The following is a 15,461-nucleotide window of genomic DNA, read 5'->3' as shown; positions in this document are numbered from 1 at the left end:
GATGTGCATTTCCCTACTTCTAACCTGGTATTTATACACTTGGAAAATTGACACAAACGTTTGCTCTCATTAGTTTCAGACTCTGGAGTTGAGAAATGAGGTAGTTTAGAAAATGGGGATCGGGGGAGAAGGAGGCACATTTTCATCAGCAATCATTTGCAGTGTCTACCACGTGGTTCCTCTCATGCTTTTCAACTTGCGTTTGTTTACTTGGAACCCTAGGCGCTACAGGATGAAGGCGAGAAGCCAGTGAGCCCAAGATAAACTGGAACACCAACCAGCAGGGCTTCAGTTCCCAGAGGTCCAACTATCCAAATAAACAAGAAGGGGAACCCAGGGGACTGTATCCTGTTGGGGCCTCCCCAAAGAAACCAACCCAGCACCCTGGGGGACCTGGGCTCACTGGTCCAGGACAATCAGAATGATGATGGAAGAGGGTCCCAAGTCCAGAGAAGATGTCCTGGAGGAGGCTGGGGTATTGGGAGTAGGGAAAAAAAATGATACCACTAAGGTATTATACTGATATACTGAGAAGGCATACAAATGAAAAACACACTGGCCCGGGATGGGGGAGACAATGGGTGCAGCTCAGGGACAGCCCTCTGCGCATATCTTGTCTTGAGTGAGGAACATGAGCTGATGAGGCGGGGGCCGTGAGTGGGTACCTGATGCGTTGGTGCGAATGTACAAGATCTCGCTCTTGGCCCCACGGATGTGGTCGTTCTCCACCATGGTGAGGGTCATGGCCTTCACGTAAACGGCGTACTGCGTCCAGGGCTTCAGCCCGTGCAGCAGAATGCCAGGCTCCACGTCCTTGTTGGGCGGGAGGTCCACGTCCACCATGTTCCAGCTGTTGGAGCCGCAGGCGTCCTGCCCGTCATACTCCGTGACGTTTTTAAAGGGGCTGAAACACAGTCAACGAAGCTGAGACAGTGCTTTATGGTGCTAACGTGGAAGCTCTAAGAAACCTCCCTCGGGTGTCCCCCTTCCACTTTCCATAATGGGGATTCTAGGTAAAACATATCAGCAGTTAGATCTTTATAGAATCAAAGTAAGCTACCAGACTGCAGGTCTCAGTTGGTTCTCTATATACTATAGAATCAAACCCTCTGCCTCAGGAACAGTAAGTTCGGTAATTACTGAGATTGGAAACACTGCTCCTGAAGAGTATACACAAATACTCTTTCCCTCTCTTCCCACTGTGGCATTTTTTTTTTCCACCATAAAGAAAAAACAAGGGCAGTCACTTAACGCAAACATCAGTTATTGATAAGAATAACTTCTGGAGGAAAATGCCTTTGCCACAGACAAACAGCTTCTCAAATACAGCCTCCAAAATCTAATTTGCTCACAAACAATTCTGATTGCTTAAGTATTTTTATCACATTCAAATATTTAGTTTCCAGGTTATCTCAGCTACTAACGTCAACCCCTTGGTGAAAGTGCCAGCCGACCCTGCCAGAGCACTGGTAGGACTGTCAAAGAGGACGGTGGTTCTGCACAGATGCGGAGCTGGACAGGGATCCCACGCCCCTCAGATGGAAGGGCTGGACAGCCACTGGTTTCTGAAACCGGCATTCACACACCCCTCCCAATCATTGTGACGGCGCATGAGTGACTCCCACATGCAGGGACAGTGAATGCCTGAGATCCTGCATCTGGGCCTTCTCATGGGCACGACACTCCCAGGGCCCCAGCTGTGGCAGGGGAAGGGGTACCAGATGCTGCCACCATGGCTCTGGTTCCAGCTCCAGGGAAGCCAGGCACCGGGAGAGGCATCAAGGCGGGACCTGGGTGAAGAGGGTGACTAAGCGGCCCAGGCAACCACCCGGATACAGGAGGCACCGGAAGGGAGGGGCGGACCAAGAAGACATCCCTGCCATCAGGAGAGACGTGCTGGCTACCTGGGCAGGCAGGTGTCCCCTGAAGGGCAAGAAATGCCCCTGGCAGATTCTGGGAGAGATCCTGCAAGGTTCGGGACAGGGAGGTCAGTCTTTCTCCAGTCTCCATCCCTAGTTTGAAGGGTTTACGATCTACAGTGGAGGGCCACATCTGGGGAGGGGCCACAGAGAGTGACGGGAGACTACGGACTCCTCTGAGGGTCACCTCGAGGGGGCTGAGCACCCCAACACAGGTGTCTGTGGACTATGGGTTAGAGGGCACCAAGGCTACAATGATGCCGCCACCACACGCTCCATCCCAGCTTCTGAATGTTTGGACTGACCTAAGTCACTAAGTTTTTCGCTTTGGACTTTTTAAATTCAAGCATCTCTAAACACCCACTGGAGGAGGAAAGGCGTTGAGAAAACACTGTTTCATTTACAGCTGTCACTGGTGGTTGTGGCTGTCACCGGACAGCGGGGGTGGGGGGAGGATGAAGCCCGCCCACAGAAGGACATCCGCAGCGCAGACACTCACGCTTCCTTGTAGTAGACGGTGAAGCTGATGAGGTCCCGGTAGTCGGGGGGCCGGTACCGGTGCCAGGTGATGATGATTCGGTTCTTCGACGTGGTAGTGGAGGTGAAATGCAGGACGTCACTTTCACCTGGGGCAGAGGCACACGCGTGAGAGACAGCGATCTCCGCCCTCCCCTCCCTCCCTCCCGAGGGCTCACCTGCCCAGCACCATGGCCCTCTCCCCCGAAGCTGGCTGTGCGTGCAAAGCCCCTGTTGGAACGTCTCAGTGATCCTGCTGTCTCCACTAAGGACCCAAACACTGCACTACAGGGCCTGCAAGGGGCTCGGTCCTTTGCTTTTGCTTACGAGGGGCTCTGGATGTGAACCTGTGGGCAATCCTTAATAACCTGGAAGAGGACTGCTGGCTGCACCAAGGGAGCTTGTCTCTGTTCATGCCTGAGATGTGGGCCACCGAGGGGGCTGGGGACCTTGACGCTGGACGAGTCTTCTTAGACAAGGTGACACCTGTCTCACCACTGTGGATCTGCCTGGTCGCGTCAGTAACGGGGCAGGTGTGCCACAGGAGGGGAACTTTACTTAGTCTGAGCTTGGAACTGACACCTTCCTGCGTGACACCTCCAGGAACTCCCTGGAGGCTCCAGAAGTGCCGACGCGTAGCGGGGAATGGACTGGGTACTAACAGAGCCCACCTCGCTCGGCAGGGCTCCCGTCCTCTGTGGGAGGAGCCTGGGCCGGGAGCACCACAGAGAGGCTGTCCCAAGTCCCTTCGTGCTCCCAGGCCAGATTCAAACTGCTGAGAACTCAGGGAGGGTTGCGGAAGCCACCCGGCTGAGACCCGAGCTCTCCTATGAATGGACCTTCCCGCCCCCGGCCCTGTGTTTGCCTGACTCCCTCGCACTGCACCCTCCACCCTTGGGAGGTGAAGCAGAGGCCAGCAACAGTTACAACCCAAGATGTCTGTGGGGCAAAATGTGATGGATTGAGATGGAAAAAATGCTGCAGTTTCTGCTAAAATGTTATTTACAGAGGAAACATCATTTTTCCCCCCAAAGAAAATAAATGGCTACTGTATTCATGATCCAACAGGTCAGACTGGCTGCCTCTCAGCAGAAAAACACTTTGAGAGAGCTATGCGACATCCACTCTGCGATGGTCTAAACAGGAGCGTGGCGAGGGGGCGTGTGGCATGCAGGAAGAAGGCCCTCCAGCTCTGCGTCGGGTTTCTCTCCTCTAAAATCCCTTCCTGGGCAACTCGAGAGTCTACAGGGTGAATCCCAAGCCCACAAAATGAAGTCCAATGCTGACAGTCTCTTAAGATTCTCTCTGGCCAGTGTGCGTGTGTGCAAACCACCCCGGATCACAGGGGCTAGTCTATGTTTTTTGCATATTGTCCCTTATCAAAAGCCAATGGTGGAGAGAGCATTTACCTTCATAACCTGATCCAGCCACACAGAGGCACACCGTTTTTAAAAACAGTTTTACATACTGAGAAACTCACCACTCAGAGGCAAAACCTTCAAGCAGAAGTCATATAACCAATATAAGATTATAATTATACTGTCCTAAATTTAAAAAGCAGTTATCAATTCAGGGAGGCAGTCTCTCTCCATTTTTCATGCTGTGCTGGGACCAGGATCCAGGTTGGGGGCCCATGGCCACAGGGGCTGCAGCTGATGAGCCTCCCTGCCCTCAGACCTCCCCTCCACCCCGGAGACTCAGGGCTAGGCTCACTCCCTCCCAGGGCTGGAGAGGACCAGCTCTCCCCTGGAAAACAATCCAACAGTCTGCGTGAGCATAAAAGATGCTTAACTCTGTGTATTCTGTAAGCACCTCTTTAAAATCCAAGTGAAAAGCCATTTATAAACGTTTATACACAGATAGATGCTACGGAAAATTTACTAATACGAATCTGCCTCACTACTGCCTTTGAAGATGTCCAGGTGTCGGTTTAAGAGGCCTGCGTGAAGTGAGGAGGGGCCACGAACAGAAGCCACCGCGCAGTGCGGGAGGTCGCACTCACAGGAGGCTCTCTCCCCGTTGTTCCTGGTGTTTATGTCGCCTTTGCTCTGGCGCCCTTTAGTGCCCGTCACTTCCTCCATGCGGTAAATCTCCGAGACACACAACTTGGGATTGAACGCGAAATACATTTTCCCAGCTTTGATGGTCAGGTTGCGGTGGTCCCAGTCCCACAGCTGCTGCAGGTTCTGGTTGTCAAGGACGTAGAAGGAGTAGTTCCTGGAAGCAGAGAGATCAGCATCAGACCCTTATCCTTTGCATCCAGCCACCCTGCTCTGGGACTCTTCGCCACCTGGCTCCAGAAAACAGCGCCTCTGCCGATCAGAGATGGAATTAACAGTATCTAAGCAGGAAGAGTCCCTGTTAACAATAGCAACAGTATGATTCAAGGATAATGTCAAAACAGACGAAACACTAATTTGATAACCCCGATTAGGCTTCTCACACTAGAGGCTGCTACTCAAATCATTCTCTAGAAACGCCTCTGGTTATTTCTCTCAAGCAGAGTATGTACAACGCACTTGAAATCAGTCCGCGGGAGAACAGATATGCTCTGTTACTCAACCGGAACAGCTTACATATTTGCTGTAGAAAGCCTGCCATTATCCTCAGGGTTAAATCCTATCCCATCCCCTCCGTGCAGCTCAGCGGGGAGGAGAGAAAACGGGACAGGCAGATGGGTCAGTGCCTCCTCCAGATGCAGCCCACCCTGAAAAGTCTCCACTTTGGTCACTGGAGAAGGTGGGGGAGAAAAAATGGCCCCTGAAGGGCAACTCCCCAGGCCACCCATCCAGGCGACAGCAACTCAGTGTCCAACAAGTTCAGGGCGCCAAAGCTGATTTTCAGAGAGCTGGGGGCTGGGGGCTGGGGGCTGGGGGCTGGGGGCTGGGGGCTGGGGGCTGGGCCCCACCCTGGGGTTTTCTCCTGAGCAGGTCTAGGGGGGTTGAGGATCTGCATTTTTAACCAGCGCTCAGGGGACGATAATGCTGTACGTGCTGGGGCCACACCTGGAGAGGCACTGGTCTAACAGATGCTGAGCACCATGAGGGCTGGGGGCTCCAAAGCTGACCAAGCGAGACGTCCACCCCGGTGGGTGGACCCAGAAGCAGCAGACACGGCCGCCTCTGAAGGCGAGGCGGGGGGACAGCCAGCCTGGGCAGCCGCTAGCCTGGGTCTCCCTAGAAACCATCCCCGTCCCCACCACGTCGGGGCAGCAGGCGAGCGGACAGCTCCAGCCCGGGGTCTGCACGCCTCTGCACACCAGGCGGGCAGGGTCCTGGCACTGACCGGTCTGCTCCCCGGAGACCTCAGGCCCCTCCCCTCCCTGCCCCCGTCCCAGCCTGTTTCCTTCTGGGGTTCGCTCCACCGCCCTCTACAAAACTGAGTCTAGGCACTGGTGCCACCTCGTGTGTGGTTTCCAAGACCCACTCAGGGATCCAACACACACAGAGCAGAGAAGAACCCCGGCCCCCGTTCCCAGGGCAGGACGGATCAGGCGGAAGCCTGGAGCGCTCCTCTGCCCTGGGGTGGGGTGTGCTGGGCACCTCCTGGCGCCCGGTGAGGTTCAGGCCTCTACCCGCCAGTCAGCCCACAGGCTAAGCTAAGCGGAAGCCCGGGTCCCACCCAAACGTCTCCCCGTCTCCTCGGGAGTTCCCGGGGCATTCCGAGACCGGGTCCGGGACGAGCGGTGTGGTCCACGAGCTGCGCGCACGCACGCAGGTCCTCAGCTCCTTCTGTAGTTCCATCCGTCACTCACGGGTCAGCAGGCGGAGGAACGGCGTCACCCGAGCGCCCTGCGGGTTTGCAGGGCCCAGGAGGAGCCGCCGCGCCCAGGGGGCACCTGCCCCGGCCTGAGGCCCAGCCCCGAACGAGCCCTGGGCTGCACCCCGCGGGGCTGGGGTGGATGAGGGGCACAGTGAGACCACGGGCCCAAAGGCGGCAGCTCTGGGCCAAGAGGGGCTCCTTTCAGACCCACCTGAGGCCTCAGATACATCCAGGGCCACCCAGTCAGGGGGCAGAAATGGGCAGGCCAACAGATCCTTTCCTTCCAGTGAGGGCTTGCTCCCCAACATAGAAATATGCTGGAAAATGGATCTGAAATATTGTCCAAAGGAACCAAGGCTCAGGCTAGGCAACACAAGGCCACGTGTGCGGGCGGGTGGCCGGGACCTGAAACGCGGGGTTCCCCGCGCCCCTCCTTGCTGTGTCTGATCCCCCCTTGCCAGGCTGCTGGGGCCGCTGCCTGGAGGAGGGGTGTCCGCAGGTGGAGTCGGATGCCTGCCATCACGGGCCATCAGGCTAGTCCCAGCTCTGAAGGATGCTCTGAGGTGTCAACACAAACCCTGTGGGTCTGGCGGCTCCCAGGTGCCCAGGTCGGAACCGCTAGGGACAAAATCTCCTTGTTGGTGCATAAACCTCTGAGCCGGGAGTGAAGGCCAATTACCCAGGTCAAACTTCTGACTCAACCTAAGATGAGGCTTTTATTTTAGTAAACTAATTTCACTAGCAGGGAACATAACCCGACCGAAAATACCTTCTGAACAAAACATCTTCTCCCCAGGGGAGGGAGCATGAATTATAAACCAGGAATTTGACAAATGAATGGCAGGCACACTGAAATTCTGTGTATGTGATTAATCACTTTGAAAAGCAAGATTATCTTTTTACAGTAAACATAAACATTTTTTAACAACACTGTGAAGGCCTGGAGCCAGGATACCAATATCAATAAAACCCGGTCGTTATGGAGCTGGAGTAAGCGACAGAAAATAAAAATAAAACCCTCCTCACAATAATAACCAAGCCATTCACGAGCTGCCCGTCAATACTGTTCTTGTTTTCCCAGCCGCAGCTGGCGCCCCGCTGCCCTCACATTCCTGCCAAGATCAGGTGAGGATTAAGAGGTAGGAAAAGGCAGAAACTTGTCTGCACATCTTCAACACTCACATAAACACACTTAGATTTTATTGTTTCCTAAAGGAACTGGCTGTTTAACTCAATTGTTCCATAAATGTGATTTCCTAATTGTTTCTAAGATGACTGCCTTTACATTCAAAATGTATTTTTAAAAACTATCTGGTTATTTTTCTGTCCCTTACGCAGACTCCGTGGTGCCTGGATTTTATCTGTGTTAGTGTCCTTTCCCTAGCTCTTCTTAAGGTTGCAAAAAATGTTTGTTCCTATGCTTGGGGTGGGTCCCCCATGGGAGGTTATCTCCTTGAGGACATCCACATATTACCTGCATCAACATTCTAAATGCCCAGCACATACTGTACACCTGTTTTCTTTATGGCTCCAGTCTCAGGGCTCTCTTACCTCTGAGTTGTCAACACCACCACCTCCCTGCCTGCTCAGATGAAGGGCAGGAAGGACCGGGAAACAGAGGAAGGCACAGTGCTGGGGATTCTCCTCGTACTTAGAAGACAACGCCAGGTCCAGGGCTGGAGCGTCATCTCCAGTCTTACTAGGCAGCAACTCTAGACAAAGCATTTCTTCAGCTTCTCCCCAGCTGGGATAGATGGGGCTGGGGGGAGGGTGGGGCAGGAATGAACACTCTCCCTCTTTCCAAACTTCACTGACAGACTGGAAAAAAGCAATCACCATTCCCTTTATTTCTCAGAGAAAAAAACCGCAGCCTCTTCCCTGCGGTCCCTAGGGGGCATCAGAACCCAGCACATGGAGGCTGTCTCCAGCACTCCGCAGCCGATGGAGGGCTTGGTCTTTGCACAGAGGCTGCCTCTAATCCGTCGTTTGCAACAGACTGCTTTCGACTATGTCCAAATCTCCTCCGAAGTTCAATATTTACACCAGCCTTGGGGGTTCAGCAAGGGTAGGAATTTATATTCACGTGTCTCTAGAACCAAACAGATACTCTAAAAATGTTTCCTCTTTGAGTGTTTTAAAAACAGCTTTACTGAGGTATAATTTATCTACCGAAAAAATCCAGTCATTGTAAGCTTTTACAGTTCCGGAGCTCAGTAAACTCACACAGGGGTCCAGCCACCCCCACGAGGCAGTGTCGGAGCCTTTCCACCCCTCCTCGCTCTCAGCACTTCCAAAGCTCTTCGTTCCCAGTGGTGCTCAACCTCTGATTCCACCCCCAGCCCTTCACGGCTTTCTGTCTCCACAGTTTTGCCTTTTCCAGAAATCACCCATTAATGGAATCTACAACGTGGAGTCTCTCGTGTCTGGCTTTTTTTCACTTAACCTGATGTTTCTGAGGTTCACTCATGTTGTGACATTATTGTTGGGCAGGAACCCATTGTGCCACGTTTTATTTATCCACTCATCTGCTGATGGACATTCGGACTGCTTCCAGTGGGGCTTTTATTTGCTGTGGGGTGAGGGGGGATGGTATCATGAATAATACGCCTATGAGTCTTGTGGGGGCATGTTTTCGTTTCTCTTGGGTAGATACTGGGGTAGATCCTGGAACTGCTGAGTCACACGACTGAGTGTACATTTTTTGGAAGTGCCAAAGAACTGTTAAAGTATAGCCATGTTGCAACCTAATCTTAGAGTTGCAAGAAGATAGAATAAAGCACAGGGTGTTGCAAAGCCGAGTGGTAGAGACTTGAGTAGAGACGCCTGACTGCATCCAAGATTCCGATCCTTATAACCCACCACCTCCGTCTAACTCTTATTCTTTTCAGGGCGACTATCCTAGGTGGCACCAACAAATCTGAGATTTTAACTCATTTATCTGATGCTATCACAAAACAGGGTTGTTCAAAATCAGGGAATTTTTTCAGATAACAGAAATGTCTTCTTTTTCAAGGGCTTACAAATTAGCCATTTCATAGAGATCTTGTACATGTGTATTCCAAAATCCACTTCCTTCCAAAACAGCAGAACTTTGGTCTTAATGTCTAAGGCTCCAGAAACACACCACCTTACACAGAGTGATGTCCTCAAGGAAGTGCTGGCCACCTGAATTCTGCTGGCTTAACTTTAGACCGCCTATGTTGTCTGGCCCCTTTATCCAGAGACAAGCAGCCCTGCCACCTATTCCCATGTGATTTTGCCCTGTGTCCATCACGGTCCTGGATCACTCTGAGTGAGGAATAAGAGGTCTACTCCAGGTAACGCTCTTGAATTTCACATTCTGGACTTGACTCTGTAGTCTGGGCTACTCAGGAGACATTTGGGGACAGGTCTCAGTTGCAGTTTGGAAAGCAAAGGGTGAGACATAAAAAGGATGTATGTACTACCAATCTGTCTGTTCAGCATCAAAACAAAAGGCTATAAAACTTTCTCCCCAGTGGACCAAGTGGAAGCACTTATTTGGTCATGAGAGGTATAAGAAAAATCATACTTTAAGACAACAGTGTGACAAGAAAATATCTAGGCAAAAAATCAAAGTTTTGGGGACATGCTTATGAGAAGAAGAAATAAAGGGGTAAAGCAGCAGTTTCCAATTTGGCCACACACTGAAATTACCTGGCAATCTTTAGAAAAGCACTGATGCTTGGATCCCACCCTTAAAGGTTCTGACTGAATTGGGATGGACTACAGCTTGCGCATCAGGATTCCTTAAAAGCCCCCGGATGACTCTTATGTATAGCAAAGTGTGGGAACCCCTGGGGTAAAAGTCATCCTGGCTTACAGCAAAAGCACATGGAAGTGAAAGGTTCTACTAACACTCGGGTAACTCAAACGTCCTAAGTAGGCTCCACTGCCTATCCAAATTAGAACCTCCACACCTGGGTGCATAGCAGCTTACGTAATCCTAATGCCACCTACCTCTCCAGCATTTTTTGCCAAACAGGTCCCAGGACGCCCCAGCTCGTTGCCTCTGCTGCTGCCGGCCTGAAACGCCTTTCTTCACCCTCTGCTCTCTGAGCGTTTCCGGAAACCCCCCAAGGCCCGTCTCCAAAGCCACCTCTTCTCAGAAGCCTGTCTGATCTTTCTTCATCAGAAATCTGACTCTTCTTCACGCCCATGGCATGCCCCTTTTCTTTCCCTGTGGCTCTCTGCAAAGTTCACTCAGCACTGCTGGCATTCATCTACTTATCATCTTCCCTTCTTTCCTGCGTCCTTTGGACTCTTCCTTTCCCTTCTTTTTTAAGGCAGATTGGCTCTTTTTAAAGTTTACTGTGCATTCTTTGTAGTTTTAGGTGTACATATAGTGATTCATAGTTTTTACGGTTCACTTTTTTGGCCACGCCACGTGGCCTGTGGGATCTTAATTCCGTGACCAGGGATCAAAACTGCATTCCCTGTATTCCTAACCACTGGACCACCATGGAAATCCCCACAATTTTTACAGGTTATACTCCATTTGTAGTTATTCTAAAATATCAGCTATGTCCCCTGTGTTGTACCTTTTATTCCTGTAGCTCATTTTATACGTAATAGTTTGTACCTCCTAATCGCCCATCCCTACACTCCCCTCCCCTGCTGGTAACCCCGCGTTTGTTCTCTGTATCTGTGTGACTCTTCTTATAGAAGTGAGAGGAGCAGGTGAAGAGGCTGGACCTAACCTCCTTCCTAAGTCTGAGGAGGAGAAATACCGAATTGAGTTGCTACTGGTCACACCCGATTCAAAGCCAGATGCAAGGGCACTCCTCACAAGCAAGGTTCCCCAGACCATTTTGGTCACGGGTGAGGAAGGCAGTCAAAGGAACACAGCTCTTGTGAAGAGAAGCTCGGTTCCCAAGTGCTCCAGCTAGAGAGAGAGCCCCCCCCAGCAACGGCAGGAAGAAATCCACGGCTGGACGCTCAGTCTCCTCAGAGCTACCAGGGCTACTGACGACCGGCAGGCTCACCACTGCCACCCCCTGACAAATAAAGCACGAAGATCAGGGGAGGCCTGAAGCTTCGCTGAGCCTGGAAGTGGCCCACACACCTAAAAGATGATATGCATCTATCTGTAAGAAGACCCCACTGGGGCTTCAGGCTGTACACAAGATTCAGATAATAAGAAATACATCATAAATATTTTTGCAAATAAAAATCACACTTTAATTTCAGCTACACTTGAGTGCCTAATACTTTTAGTTAGCACACAACTGACAGGTAATCACGTCATGTAATAATTCCTAATAAAAATTAATTGAACTCTCCTGCTAGCTCTCCCCTCTATCTATATCACTTGCTCAACCTGGGGGAAAAAGTGTATCCTCAAGCAGAAGGAAAACTTGCAGGCATCAATAGGCTAAAGAGAAGGTGCTTACCACCACCAGAGTTTTCAGAAAAACCTACTTGGAGGTAAAGGAAAATAGCTGTGCTAAAATCCATTTTAAAATTTACTACAACCAACAATAACCATCACCTCAAACTGGCAGAGCCTCGGCTTGCCATGTTGGTGACCTGAGACATCGGGCTGGGCACAGCGGCAGCCTCGGTGGATTCACCAGGAGAAAAGACGTGTTTCTAAAGAAACAGGGTTCCCAGCGGGGAGGACAGTGTGCTTTTCAGGGATGGAATGAAGTGCTGCCCCCTCTCTTTGGCTATATCAGATGATGGAATTTTAAGAATTTAAGACTGACTGAGAGTGAGTCTGAGAAAAGCAGGAAGGCTGTAAGGAAACCCTTATGTGGTAACTTTATCCATCGGGGCACATAAATCAGCAAAGACAACCTTTCCCATGGCCTTCCCACCTCTCGCTTTCCTACATTATTTCCCCAAATTCTCTTTAGAAGGAGTTAACTCATTAATGGATGTCTCCTTTTATTTCGAAGCATTAGCTTAAAGCAATGCAAGAATTATATTTAAAGGGGAGCCTGTGAAGAGAAGCGCATGTGCAAAGGAACACCCAGGGTGAATTCGGGAGGGAAGCTGCCCACGTGCGCACAGCAATCGAAGCACCCATTTTCATTCCTCAAGCGACGGATGGCCTTGGGTGAAGCTAAAACCCTTATCACAAAGCGCATCTCTGCAGAAGGCAAACGTTCTATCAGTAGCGCAGATCCTATGAGCTGATCAATAGCAACAATTCTGTGAATCAAGATTTCTTTGTAACAAAATGAACTGTTCATACGCCTCCATATTTCTGGCGTTCCAACACATCTGAAAAGGTGGAATGGCTTTTACGCAGTGGACCACAGCATCCCGAGGGAGGCAAGGGGCCCGGGACGATGGTTTCAAGGAGAGGTGAGCTGTTCAGCCCCCCTCTCGGAGCTTTTGGTCCCTGCCGCGTCCCCGTCTGCTGCTTTGCCAGCCACAGGTAGACACCCATCCCCGGATGGGTCAGGACCCAGGCACGAGGATGGACAGAATCTTGACTGAGGAGGCGGCCCCACGCAGGGCGCCCCCACCGCGAGCGCGGCTGCTTCTTTTTAAGGAGAAAACCTTAAAGGCAGCGTGCGAACGTGGCGGCGGGAGAGCATCAGCTGCTGCAACGCAGAGCTCTTACCCCTCTAGCTGCTCCTCCCCTAGGATCTGGCGCAGGTTCTTCAGGAAGGACAAGGAGACCAAGGCGTGGGAGTGGCGGATCTTCACGTAGCCCGTCACCACCTCGATGAGCCCCATGAAGTTCTCCAGCTCCGAAGCGATGTTGTCTGTGGCAGGGGGACAGGGTTACTGCGTGCCTTGTCACAGGGGTACACGCATGTTTTCTCGCAGACCCGTGTGGACAGCACTTAAGCGCAGGTCTTGTTTCCCTGGTGCCCCGAGACACGAGGCCTCCCAGGATCCCTGCCCGTGGTCAAAAACGTGCTTCCCTAAGCGTGGCTTTCAACTCCCAATGCCTGGGATGGGCCCCCGAGGCGGGGAGAAGGCAGTTTCTAGAAGCCTGAGGACTGTAGCTCCCAGGCTGATTAACAGAATGTAAAATCGTAAACACCAGACTGCCAATTAGCTAAGGCGGACACATCCAGGGAACATCTCTAATATGCTCTGTCAACAGCGCTGCCTCCACAGTAGAAGGGCATGACTAAACAAACAATGTTTTCTCAGTTTCACTAGGAACTGCTTCTGCTGCATTCCTAGTTCCTAAGATACAGGGATCTATATTTAAAGACTCTATCTTACTAAGACTGCAAGAAAATGCACCAAAATATTAACAATGGTTATTGGCAGGTAATTTTCAATAATTCACTTCTACGCTTCTAAATTTTCTATAATCCACATACATGATTCTCATAGGTGGAAAAGAGTTGGGAACATCATTGCTAACACATATGCAAAAATGACAAGATGTATGAACAGTGTATTTTCTTTACTCTTACAGCCTTTTTCTCATAGTAAATAAAAAGCATAAACTTCAGTTCAACTTATGCCAAAATTACAAGGCATACTATAATGAATTGGGTGTGGTTCAACCAATGGAATTGTACTGTGAATGACCTGTGAAGGCTTAGTTAATAAAAGGTTCTGTTTTGCTCTCAACTGATAAACATCAAAGAATAAGGGTACTGTCCTCTAGGGCAAGGCCCTATGTTTCTGGACAGTGTGATGGTTTTCCAAGAGAAATGGAGAAATTCGAGTTGTAAAGACTAGCATTTGCCTATAGTTGATGTTTCAAGGAAAAGATGCTGAATTAAACACGTGTTGGGACTCACGCCTTTCAGTCAAGGCTGAGGAGGGGCCTTTCCAATAAGATGTCCAACCAATTGCCTGCAGTGGACATGAACTGGAAGTCACACTGCATGATCACACACAAATATGTACCAATTTCTCCTCAAACTATACAGTAAACTGTACTTCCTGATTTACGAATTAAAGGCTTTAAAAAATATTTTGAGGAGGCATGAGTGCATGCTCAGTTATTGAGCCATTTCCAACTTTGTGACCCCATGGACTGCAGCTCACGAGGCTCCTCTGCCCATGGGATTTCCCAGGCAAGAATCTTGGAGTGGGTTGTCATTTCCTTCTCCTATTTTGAGGACAGAAATATGAAAATAAAAGAAGGGTTAGGCACTTAGACAGTAAAGAATCTGCCTGCAATGTAGGAAACCTGGGTTCGATCCCTGGATTGGGAAGATCCCCTGAAGAAGGGAATGGTAACCTACTCCAGTATTCTTGCCTGGAGAATTCAACAGACTGAAGGGCTGGTGAGCTACAGTCCATGGGGTCACAAAGAGTTGGACACAACTGAGCGACTAACACTTTTAGGCACTTAAAGGGTATGTTCTAGGAAATGAAGAAATCTGTTTGAGAAATTAGGAAATCTAGTTAAGAGCAAAAAGAATAAAACTTCAGAATACCATGAAAGTAATAAAATTCTAGCTGTGTGGAAATACAGTTATCTCTGTTGCGAAGGGGTGAAAGGTGTTGTGAAAATCAAGGGCTATCCAAAATTCGAAAAAACTAAGCAGAAAGCTTGACGCTGCCATCTCTAAATCCTAAGACCAGCACTCACTCATTGTACAAATAGTATCAATATTAAGGGAAAGGAAATGCACAGAGTGCTGTGTGCTGTGCTGAGCTGCTCAGTTGTGTCCGACTCTGGGTGACCCCGTGGGCTGTAACCCACCAGGCTCCTCTGTCCATGGGATTCTCCAGGCCAGAATACTGGAGTGGGTTGCCATGACTCTCTCCAGGGGATCTTCCCAATCCAGGGATGGAACCCAGGTCTCCTGAAATGCAGGCAGATTCTTTACCATCTGAGCTACCTGGGAAGCCCCTGAAACCATATAAATTTTTTTTTAAAAAGAATTTCGGAAAAAAGTCCCTTTCAACCTGAATACCTTCTTACTATATTTCTCCAAGCTTACGAAACTATCAGTGCCTTCATCAAGTGGTTCCAGTGGTAGAGAATTTAAGGCACTATTACTAGAAGCCTTTGTCAACTACAGATCAGAACTGAAAACATCACCAAATAAGCCAACCTTCAGAAATGCTTCGCACATGCAGTTGCGCAGAACACCATCTACTGCAAATAGTGGGGAATCCTACAGGGGGTGGTGAGACTGAAGCTTCAAGATGCATGCTGACGTAAGATACTTGTACCTCTCTTGGTTGTTAGAAGTAAATTTGGAGATGGGCCATTTTTGGACTGAATAAACTTTAAACTGATATCATTAAACCCTTCCCTTGCTCATTCTCTTCCACATATCCAAGGAACCAAGACTCTCTGGACTTAAA

The 15,461-nt window shown here is 50.1% G+C and overlaps 1 protein-coding gene across 1 annotated transcript in view; it reads right to left on the bottom strand.

Moving 5' to 3' along the window:
• Positions 1-15,461, bottom strand: part of IGF1R (insulin like growth factor 1 receptor) — a 302,701-nt gene that overhangs the window by 38,045 nt on the left and 249,195 nt on the right. The window contains exons 5-8 of the mRNA XM_068990854.1: positions 12,790-12,934; positions 4,438-4,652; positions 2,419-2,545; positions 666-904 (exon numbers count right to left, since the gene is read on the bottom strand). Coding sequence (XP_068846955.1) covers positions 666-904; positions 2,419-2,545; positions 4,438-4,652; positions 12,790-12,934 — 726 coding nt within the window. The remainder of the gene's footprint in view (positions 1-665; positions 905-2,418; positions 2,546-4,437; positions 4,653-12,789; positions 12,935-15,461) is intronic.

Source organism: Capricornis sumatraensis, chromosome 19, assembly GCF_032405125.1.
Source record: "Capricornis sumatraensis isolate serow.1 chromosome 19, serow.2, whole genome shotgun sequence".
Lineage (NCBI taxonomy): Eukaryota > Metazoa > Chordata > Mammalia > Artiodactyla > Bovidae > Capricornis > Capricornis sumatraensis.
This window is presented reverse-complemented; position numbering and strand designations above follow the sequence as displayed.